At 42.9% G+C, this 10,446-nt stretch overlaps 1 protein-coding gene across 1 annotated transcript in view; it reads right to left on the bottom strand.

Moving 5' to 3' along the window:
• Positions 1-10,446, bottom strand: part of LOC103375568 (butyrophilin-like protein 2) — a gene marked incomplete at its 3' end in the record, with an annotated part of 22,683 nt that overhangs the window by 3,480 nt on the left and 8,757 nt on the right. The window contains exons 3-7 of the mRNA XM_008305879.1: positions 4,902-5,035; positions 4,757-4,767; positions 4,426-4,604; positions 1,948-2,232; positions 396-516 (exon numbers count right to left, since the gene is read on the bottom strand). Coding sequence (XP_008304101.1) covers positions 396-516; positions 1,948-2,232; positions 4,426-4,604; positions 4,757-4,767; positions 4,902-5,035 — 730 coding nt within the window. The remainder of the gene's footprint in view (positions 1-395; positions 517-1,947; positions 2,233-4,425; positions 4,605-4,756; positions 4,768-4,901; positions 5,036-10,446) is intronic.

Genomic DNA, 10,446 nt, shown 5'->3' on the forward strand with positions numbered 1-10,446 from the left:
GCCCGGGAGGTCTGCAAGTCTTTAGATGTTGTCCTGGTTCCTCTGTGACCTCCTGGATGAGTCGTCGCTGTGCTCTTGGGGTCATTCTGGTCGGCCGGCCTCCTGGGAAGGTCCACCACTGTTCCATGTGTTCTCCATGTGTGGATGATGGCTCTCAGGATGGTTTGCTGGAGTCCTAAAGCTTTTGAAATGGCTTTGTGACCCTTTCCCTTTTTGAGATCTTTTGGCCGACTTCATTTTGTCAGACAGGTTCTATTGAAGTGATTTCTTGATTGAGCAGTTCTGGCAACACGTTCTCACTCCTTGTAATAGTTCAAAAATGTTCATCATGTCTTCTTACTGATAATATAATGTTCAGGTTCTCTATTCAGACATGTAGAGTGTGCTTTTATTACCTGACAGTTTCGGCGAAAACTCTCGCCTTCTTCAGAGATGACACTGACAGCGGGTGACGGTGACTTGCCCGGCGGATCTGGCAGCTCTGCTGGGCGTGCCGCAGGTGCCGGCTGTCAAAATCTGCCGGCTGACACGTCACTCGCTGTCAGTGTCACCTCTTAAGAAGGCGAGAGTTTTCGCCAAAACTGTCAGGTAATAAAAGCACATGTCTGAATAGAGAACCTGAACATTATGTTCTCACTCCTTACTCGTCACATATGGAGGCTTGGTCAGGGTCCCTCTGCGTCACATATTCACACGTTGGGTCCCCCTACTCCTCATTAATTGACTTCCAAGTTGCTCTCATTGAATGTTCTGGATCTCCCTAAACGTTGGTAATTGACGACATGAGAACGTGGAGGAGGAACCTGTTCTGGTGTTTTGGAACAGCGTACAAAATGATGTATTTGTACATTTTAACCTTTTCGTTCATTGGACTTCAGCTTTAACACATTTTGTCCTGCTTCTCTGAAAACATGCAGTGATTGAATCTGACACGTCCTGCGGAAGCTGTAATTTACAAAATGCTATGGCTAGAATATCTTAATCAAACTCACATATTTACTTTTTCTCACCACAGATGATGTAATTAGTAAGTAATTGACAGTTCTACTGTACAATATGTCTGAAATACAGAGTCAGTATTGGACTTTCCGGCCTTACCTACTACATAACACTGCGACAGGGAATTGTAGTTTTTACACAAGATGAGCATTTTGTATCTCATTTAAAATTGCAAATATTGAATTATTTTGGGGCTGCAAGGTGGCTCTGTGGTTAGCACTGTTGCCTCGCAGCAAGAAGGTCGCCGGTTCGCGCCCCGGTGGGGGCACCGGATATCTTCCTGCGTGGAGTCTCCATGTTCTCGCCGTGCAGCGTGGGTTCTCTCCGGGTTCTCCGGCTTCCCCCCACAGTCCAGAAACATGCTGAGGTTAATTGGTGATTCTAAATTGTCCGTAGGTGTGAATGTGAGTGTGCTTGGTTGTCTGTCTCTAAGTGTAGCCCTGTGATAGACTGGTTACCTGTCCAGGTGAACCTGCCTTCACCCTGAGTCAGCTGGGATAGACTCCAGCCCCCCCGCGACCCTCGTGAGGATTAAGCAGTGTGTAGATAATGGAATGGATAATGAATTATTTTGTTACTAATATTTAAATTTGTGTTATGGTCTTAAACATTTAAGGGGCAATTTAAAAAAAAAAAAAAAAAACAGAATTTGAGAAGGGATCAAATACTTTTTAACAACATTGTGTCTAATACAATGAAATATGTTGTAAAGGTCAAGAATTATATAATAATGTGTGACTCACTGTTTTGTCTTCTTCTGCGAACAAAAAGAACAACTGCTAGAACCAACAGGACGATAGAAACAACCAGACCAACAGCCAAACCGATGGTGGTCAAGATGTAAATGGACTGGACCGTAAAGACGTCATCTGAAATGATAAAACATGGAATAATGTGTCATTTATTATAAACTGAACCGTGGATTGTGTCCAGTTGAACACAAACTACCTGGAACATGAATCATTGTCTCTCTGGTCTGGTTGATGTTGTTCTGCTGGACTCTGCAGGTGAAGGTGTTGCTGTGTCTCTTCTCCACAATCACTCTGCTGCTGACAGTATAGAGGTCATCAGGACCTCTGACTGTCTCTGGAGGTCCAGCAGAGAGGAGCTTTCCCTCACCGTCCAGCCACAACAGCTCAGGCTCTGGATACCAGCCTGCAGACTCACACTGCAGCACAACTCCTCCTTTTCCATCAACCCCTGCTAAAGTGGTGACAGGTGCAGAAACAGAACCTGAAAATAAAGAAGAAACACATTTAAAACAGGAGTCAGTCACCAAATGAATCATGTAGAGTCCATAATTACATCTGGTCAAGAATCCAACGTCTTCAAAATAAAGTCATGCAGGCCTCTTTATAATCATTCAGTGTCGTTAGTCTGAACTTTCAAGCAGCAGATCAGTTTTTTACTTGTAAACATTTGACCATCAGACTCTGTTGACTCCTAAACTGGTTTTGGTCCTTTAATTATCTCATTAGGCAGCTTTCCACTACAGGAAGTTGATGAAGTGGAACAAATGTTTAGAGGAACAGCTCCTTAATCATCCTTCTCAGACTTTCTGTTTCCATTGTGCTGTAGGATCCAACAGCTTTGATCACAACGTTTACTCTGAGTTCAGCAAAACAAGTCTTAGCTGCTGGACTTCACTCCAGTTCTATGAAGGAAACAGAACAATGGAGGTTAATTTTAAATTGTTGATGGCGATATTGGAGAGATGAAGTTTAACCGTTTGGTGACAAGATCCAATCAGTAGCTTTACAGGGTACCTCTCTGGCCACTTTATTAGGTACACCTGTCCAAGTGGTCGTTAATGCAAATTTCTAATCAGCCAGTCACATGGCAGCAACTCAATGCATTTAGGCATGTAGACACGGTCAAGAGGTATGCAGAATAGCATCTCTGAACCTTGAGGCGGATGGGCTACAGCAGCAGTAGACCACACCGGATGCCTCTCCTGTCAGCTAAGAACAGGAAACTGAGGCTACAGTTCACACAGGCTCACCAAGACTGGACAACAGAAGATTAGAAAAACGTTGCCTGGTCTGATGAGTCTCCATTTCTGCTGCGACATTCGGATGGTCGGGTCAGAATTTGGCGTCAACAACATGAAAGCATGGATCCATCCTGCCTTGTATCAGCGGTTCAGGCTGCTGGTGGTGGTGTAATGGTGTGGGGGGATAGTTTCTTGGCACACTTTGGGCCCCTTAGTACCAATTGAGCATCGTGTCAGCGCCACAGCCTGCCTGAGTATTGTTGCTGACCACATCCATCCCTTTATGACCACAGTGGACCCATCTTCTGATGCTACTTCCAGCAGGATAACGCGCCATGTCATTAAGCATGAATCATCTCAGACTGGTTTCTTGAACATGACAATGAGTTCACTGGACTCCAACAGCCTCCACAGTCAAAAGATCTCAATCCAATAGAACCTTTGGGATGTGGTGGAACGGGAGATTCACATCATGGATGTGCAGCCGACAAATCTGCAGCAACGGCGTGTTGCTATCATGTCAGTATGGAGCAACATCTCTGAGGAATGTTTCCAGGACCTTGTTGAATCAAAGGATTAAGGCAGTCCTGAAGGCAAAAGGGGGTCCAACCCGGCACTAGCAAGGTGTACCTAATAAAGTGGCCGGTGAGTGTAGTTCAGAAATACCTTCCCTAGAGTTGTTGCTTTTTTTTCTATCCAGTAAATGGCTTTCTGGTTCAACTGGTAGCAACACACACAAAAGTTCAGGCCATTCATAGACCCCACAAGTTCCTGCATCGGTCCACAGCTTTCGGTTGCTGTTGTAAATCTGAAAGTTCAAACACATTGTGGACAATGAATGAACTTTATAATGTGCATGGAGCTACAGGAGGAGCTCTGCTTCACACATCACCTTTTCTTTGTCGTCCCAAACCAAACAAACAAGAGAAAACTTCTAATTCTGTTTAGGACCAAGAATAATAAATGACATTTTGCCTGACTCTGGTGTCTTCAGAGCAAAGTTTATTCATGTCCATCATCCCTAATAAATACACCAATGAATGCATTCTGAACTGCTGGATCAATAAGTGAGAATCTCTCCTTAAAAAGACATTTTATAGACTCAGTAGAACAAACTAAATGTCAGCAAGTCAGCAATGTTTAAAGTTAAACATAACTATGAAGTGGGCATTCAGGTTGACAGAATCGATGGTCTGTGACTAAAAAATGAAGTCATAAAAACAGCTTGATATTCAATCAGCAGCAAAGTTGATTTGAACCCTTTTCACACATGAGGTAACATTACTGGTCATAATCTTTGCTGCTTAAACAGTCATGCACTATATGAACCAACTGAGAAGACATTTATTGTCTAAACATTCACAACCTGATGTCAGAGTTTGAACGCTGTATGAAAACTATGCACACATTCACTAACCACTAGATCTACTTACCGACAACAAGATCCATGAACGTGTCTTTCTCTAGCTCAGGAATGAAGCATCTGTATCTCCCTGCGTCAGCCTGTTTCACTTTGGAGAGTTTCAGTGAAATGTTTCCGTGCTTCAGTTCATCAGTGAACATTGATGTTCTCCCTTTGTAGGCAGCATTTTTCAGTTGTTCGAGTTCCAGACTACCACGTGACACGTAGACAAATCTGGGGTCCAGGTCAGGTCTGGCCCACTCCACCGTCAACGTCGTAGCATCGTATACAGGTTTCAGATAACTTGGCAAAATGATGGAATCACCAAGTGTTGCCACTATTGGCTGAGATGGACCGATTACCTGAGACTGACCTGGAAAGAAAAGAGTTGTATAAGTTTCTGAGGAACAACCAGAAGGAGCTGAACCCTGACACGACCTCCAGGTCTGGAGTGAAACATAAATGCATGTAGAGTTTTCTCTGTGGTTATTTTGGATCTTCATCCACATNCTTTCCCTCACCGTCCAGCCACAACAGCTCAGGTTCTGGATACCAGCCTGCAGACTCACACTGCAGCACAACTCCTCCTTTTCCATCAGTTCCTGCTAAAGTGATGACAGGTGCAGAAACAGAACCTGAAACTGAAGAAGAATTTAAAACAGGAGTCAGTCACCAAATGAATCATGTAGAGTCCATAATTACATCTGGTAAAGAATCCAATGTCTTCAAAATAAAGTCATGCAGGCCTCTTTATAATCATTCAGTGTCGTTAGTCTGAACTTTCAAGCAGCAGATCAGTTTTTTACTTGTAAACATTTGACCATCAGACTCTGTTGGCTCCTAAACTGGTTTTGGTCCTTTAAGTATCTCATTCGTCAGCTTTCCACCAGAATAAATGGTTTTCTAGTTGTACTGGGGTGGTAGGAACACACACAAAAGTTCAGGCTGTTCATAGACCTCATAAGTTCCTGCATTGGTACACAGCGTTTGGTTGCTACTTTTAGAAGTTCAAATACATTGTGGACAATGATTTTTTTAATTTTTTTAATTTAATCTGTATTTAACCAGGAAGAGGCTCACTGAGAGTAAAAACCCCTTTTTCAAGAGTGTCCTGGCCAGAGACAGGCAGCAGCAGCAGAATTGACAGACAGACAAGCTCACAACAGCATCAACACAGACACCATTACTCATAATACACGGTGAGATTACATTATGAAGATGAGAAATCAACATATCAGCAGAGACCAGAAACATAACTAGCAAAATAATTATCTATCAAAACATCTACAGACGGATGTTTTGCCTCCAAATCATTTATCAACACTTTAAAAGTGTTTAAAGAGACCAGCTCTTAAAGTTTCAGGTCTTTTTGTAAAGTGTTCCAGGTCGAGGGAGCAGCGGATTTAAAGCTTTCTTTCCTCGTTCAGTTCCAGCCTTAGGAACAGACAGTAGCAACAGATCCTGAGACCACAGACTGTAACCACTTGGAGCTTTTGTACAAATGAAAACCTGTAAGTAATGAGGAAGCAAGCCTAAAATACATTTATAAATTAACATATGTCAGTGTTTTTTCCTTCGTGTGGTCAAATCTGACCATCCAACACGAGAGTACAACAAACAATGAGTAAAAGACCTAAAATTGGTGATAAACCTTAAAGCACCGTGATACACTGAATCTGAAACACTCAGAATTAAACCTTATCATGTGCATGGAGCTACAGGAGGAGTTCTGCTTCACACATCACCTTTTCTTTGTCGTCCCAAACCAAACAAACAAGAGAAAACTTCTAATAAGTTCTGAGAAATGACATTTTGCCTGACTCTGGTGTCTTCAGAGCAAAGTTTATTAATGTGCTCCATCCCTAATAACTACACCAATGAATGCATTCTGAACTGCTGGATCAATAAGTGAGAATCTCTCCTTACAGATACATGAGGTAACATTACTGTTCAAAATGATTTCTTGTGAAAACTAATTTTCAGCTTTCTAGTCATAATCTTTGCTGCTTAAACAGTCATGTACTATATGAACCAACTGAGAAGACATTTATTGTCTAAATATTCACAACCTGATGTCAGAGTTTGAACGCTGTGTGAAAACTATGCACACATTCACTAACCACTAGATCTACTTACCGACAACAAGCTCCATGAACGTGTCTTCATCTCGCTCAGGAATGAAGCATCTGTATCTCCCTGCGTCAGCCTGTTTCACTTTGGAGAGTTTCAGTGAAATGTTTCCGTGCTTCAGTTCATCAGTGAACATTGATGTTCTCCCTTTGTAGGCAGGATTTTTCAATTCTTCGAGTTCCTGACCGATACGTGACACAAAAATAAATCTGGGGTCCAGGTCTGGTCTGGTCCACTCCACCGTCACCTTCATAGCGTTGTATGCAGGTTCCAGATAACTTGGCAAAATGATGGAATCACCAAGTGTTGCCACTATTGGCTGAGATGGACCGATTACCTGAGACTGACCTGGAAAAAAAAGATTTGTATTAGTTTCTGAGTAACAACCAGAAGGAGCTGAACCCTGACACGACCTCCAGGTCTGGAGTAAAACATAAATGCATGTAGAGTTTTCTCTGTGGTGAGTTTGGATCTTCATCCACATTCTACAACCTTCATCCTCATTAATGCACATAAACCAAGCAGCAAACTTCTGAGGCTGAAAAATAAAACCAACATTGAAGTGCAGTTCCTTAAATGTCCACTTGAGGCTCCATAAGTGAGTCAGTCCCAACTTTTCATCAGAAATCAACACGTTAGAAACATATTTTTGGTTTCTATCACTAAAATACAGTCTAGTTGTATAGATTGTAATTTGTGGGAAACAAAGCTGACAAATAACTTTTTTCACTTTTAATGTTGATTTTATCCTGTTTGTCTCTATCTAAAGAATAAATAGATTTTTAAAAACAACAGTACTTGTGTGGAAGTTACCTCTGCAACAGTGCATCTGGAGAAGACAGAAGAGCAGAGCAGTGATGATAGATTGAAGCAACAATCCAGTCTTCTGATGAAACATCCTGCAGCTCTGAGAATATACAGAAACCATGAACACAGTGGAAACCATGACAACAAGACAGTTTTAACTGGTGTTTAGATGAGATCAGTGGTCCAGTCAAAGATCTACTAATTCCTGCTCAGACTTCAAGATGAAAATGTGCTTTTCTTATCTTCTCTGTCAACTAGTTCTCCCATGTTAAGATATACTTCACTTATAAAGTGTTCTGTAGCTATTCAAGCACATCTGCACTAAAAATAATGCTGTACTTTTGCTTTTGTCAACACAGTCAATATTATGGTTTTTTGTGGTAAACACTGTTCATGAGTTGATCTAAAAAATGATGACGCTGGCAGCATTGTTCAACATTTTAGCCACAAAAGAACACAGTGTCATGCAAAACCCATATCTGCAATCATGTAAAACAGTAAAGGTTCTGAATACGCTACATGTTGGTGTGAAACTAACAGGCTGCTCCTCACACAGCGAAGAAATTCAAAGCTTCAGTAGAAATTACTCTTCAGTTGCTTCTTGTGTTCGATGCATGGAGACTACTTCACTACTGAGACGTTACAATAAACGTACTGGTCTCCTTACTGGTCTAAATTAAGACGAGGTGTTCTCCTAAAGGATGATATATATGTATATATATACATTAAATAGAAGTGAGATGAACAATGAAAAATAGCTAAATTAAATTCAGAAGTGGACGTACCTGTTGCTCGGTGTCTCGCTCATATCAACTGACTGCTGCTCTGAGTTTAATAAGTCTGTAAACCATTGACACCATTATGGCTCTTATCAGCGTCTCCTAGATGAAATCTGGATCGTAAATGATGTTGACCTAAAAAACCTTCAATATACTCACAGTATGTTTCCTCACACATTCTGTTGTGGTTTTTTAAAAAATACTTTTTAGTGGAAGACAAAGTCACAACAAAAGCCACAGGGTGGGGGAAAAAAGTCTGCAGCCTTCAGTGCTAATGAGAGTGGAAACTACAAAGGAAGTGTTGACTGGATTTCTGATTAACAAATGATTGCGCATTAGGGTTAATAAGTTAAATGTTAAACAGATTATTGAGGACAGAGTTTAGTTTTGCTTTTAGTGTCTTTATGATTGGCTGACCTTTGAGACTGTTGCCAGGTAACTTATTGTGATATAAAATAATAAACTGCAATCAAAACTACTGACAGTGAAAAGACTGTAGAACATTTAGGAGGCTGTTGTTGGGTGTCATATGTTACTGCAGGGGGCCAAATATGAAATAAACAGAAACTGGTTGATTAATAACACAAATTGAGCACACTAGTCCTGATCTGGGATTGCTGTTTTGGTCAATAAACACAAGATATTGAAGAAATTTAGGAACTCCGTCCTGGTCAATCCTGGTTTGTCGTGGCCAGACGTCACTAAGCTTCCCATATGTCTTTGTCATGGTGCCACTTGCAAGCTTAGCCCCCACAATGCTCTCTGCTTGCAAACTTAAACTGCCCGTAGTTCCAGTAAACGCCTCCTCTGGTCTCTACACCATTAAACAGTAAAAGGCTTCACCTGGTGGAACAACGAGGTACTACAGATAATCTGCAAAACAAGAAAAACACAAAAGGGGCATCTTTAATTACAGCATTAGCCAGCGATGGTGCAGGAAGAGGGGCTGCCGAGCCAGCGTCCATGCTAGGTTACAGAAGGACCTGCACAGACCAGCGTTACCCAGCATCTTCCTCACGAACGCCAGGTCACTGAACAACAAGTTTGATGAGCTATCGGTCACCATAGGGACACAGAAAACTGTGCGGGATAGCTGCATCGTCGTTGTGACGGAGACCTGGCTTCACCCGGGGGTAGCCGACCGGACGAGTGACTCGGGGAAAAGCAGAGGAAGAGGACTGGTCATCTTCTCCAACAACAGGTGGTGTACAAACGCAACAGTGACTGAAACACACTGTTCCCCTGATTTGGAGTTTATTACACTCAGATGCTGTCTGTTTTATTTGGCCCGAGAGCACATGGTTGTCATGGTAACGGCTGTGCACGTACCACCGAGTGCTAATGCTAGCATAGCATTAAAGACTCTGCTAGCAGCTGTTAACAAACAACAGTCTGCCCACCCGGATGGCATTTTCATTGTGACTGGAGACTTTAACCACGTTGACTTAAGATCTGTGCTCCCTAAATTTTACCAGCATGTTACATGTGCAACGAGAGGTCATAACGTGCTGGACAAAGTCTACAGCAACAACAAGGATGCATATAAAGTCTCCCCCCTCCCTCACCTCGGACAATTGGACCATCTGTCCCTGTTTCTCACCCCAGATTACAGACCTCTTATACAAAGAACTTTGCCTGAGGTGAGACCCGTTCGGATTTGGTCTGAAGATGCCATCCCACAGCTCCGGGACTGCTTCCACACCACCAACTGGGGCATCTTTGCACAGGAGGACCTCACGGACTATATGTCCACTGTTGTGTTTTATATTAAAACGAGCATGGATAATGTCACAGTGGAGAAGAAGGTCAGACATGATTAAAATAAAAAACAGTGGATGAACAGTGAGGTCAAACAGCTGCTGAGGGATCGGGACTCTGCTTTCAGGTACGGGAACATGGAACTGTGCAGCTCAGCCAGATCCAAACTGAAAAGAGGCATCAAGCATAAAATGACAGCGTACGCCAAGCAGACCGAGGGACGCTTCACGGAGGGGAATCCCCGACGTGTTTGGCAGGGCATCCATGACCTCGTTAACATGAACACTTCCACTGCTGCCACCACCAACACCAGCACAAGCCTCGCAGAGGAGCTAAATCAGTTCTTTGCTGGGTTTGAAGTAAGCGAGGAAGATGGTGCCCCCATGCTGCCACCCGCTGACAACCTGGCCCTGACTGTGAGCACAGAGGAGGTCAGGAGGTTGCTCCCAGGTGTGAACCCGTTGAAGACTGCTGGTCCCGATGGCGTCCAGGGGAGGGTACTGAGGGGCTGTGCAGACCAGCTGGCAGAGGTTTTTATGACCATCTTTAACCTCTCACTGGCCGCCTGCACAGTCCCT

Source organism: Stegastes partitus, unplaced genomic scaffold (assembly GCF_000690725.1).
Source record: "Stegastes partitus isolate 25-593 unplaced genomic scaffold, Stegastes_partitus-1.0.2 Scaffold2671, whole genome shotgun sequence".
NCBI lineage: Eukaryota > Metazoa > Chordata > Actinopteri > Pomacentridae > Stegastes > Stegastes partitus.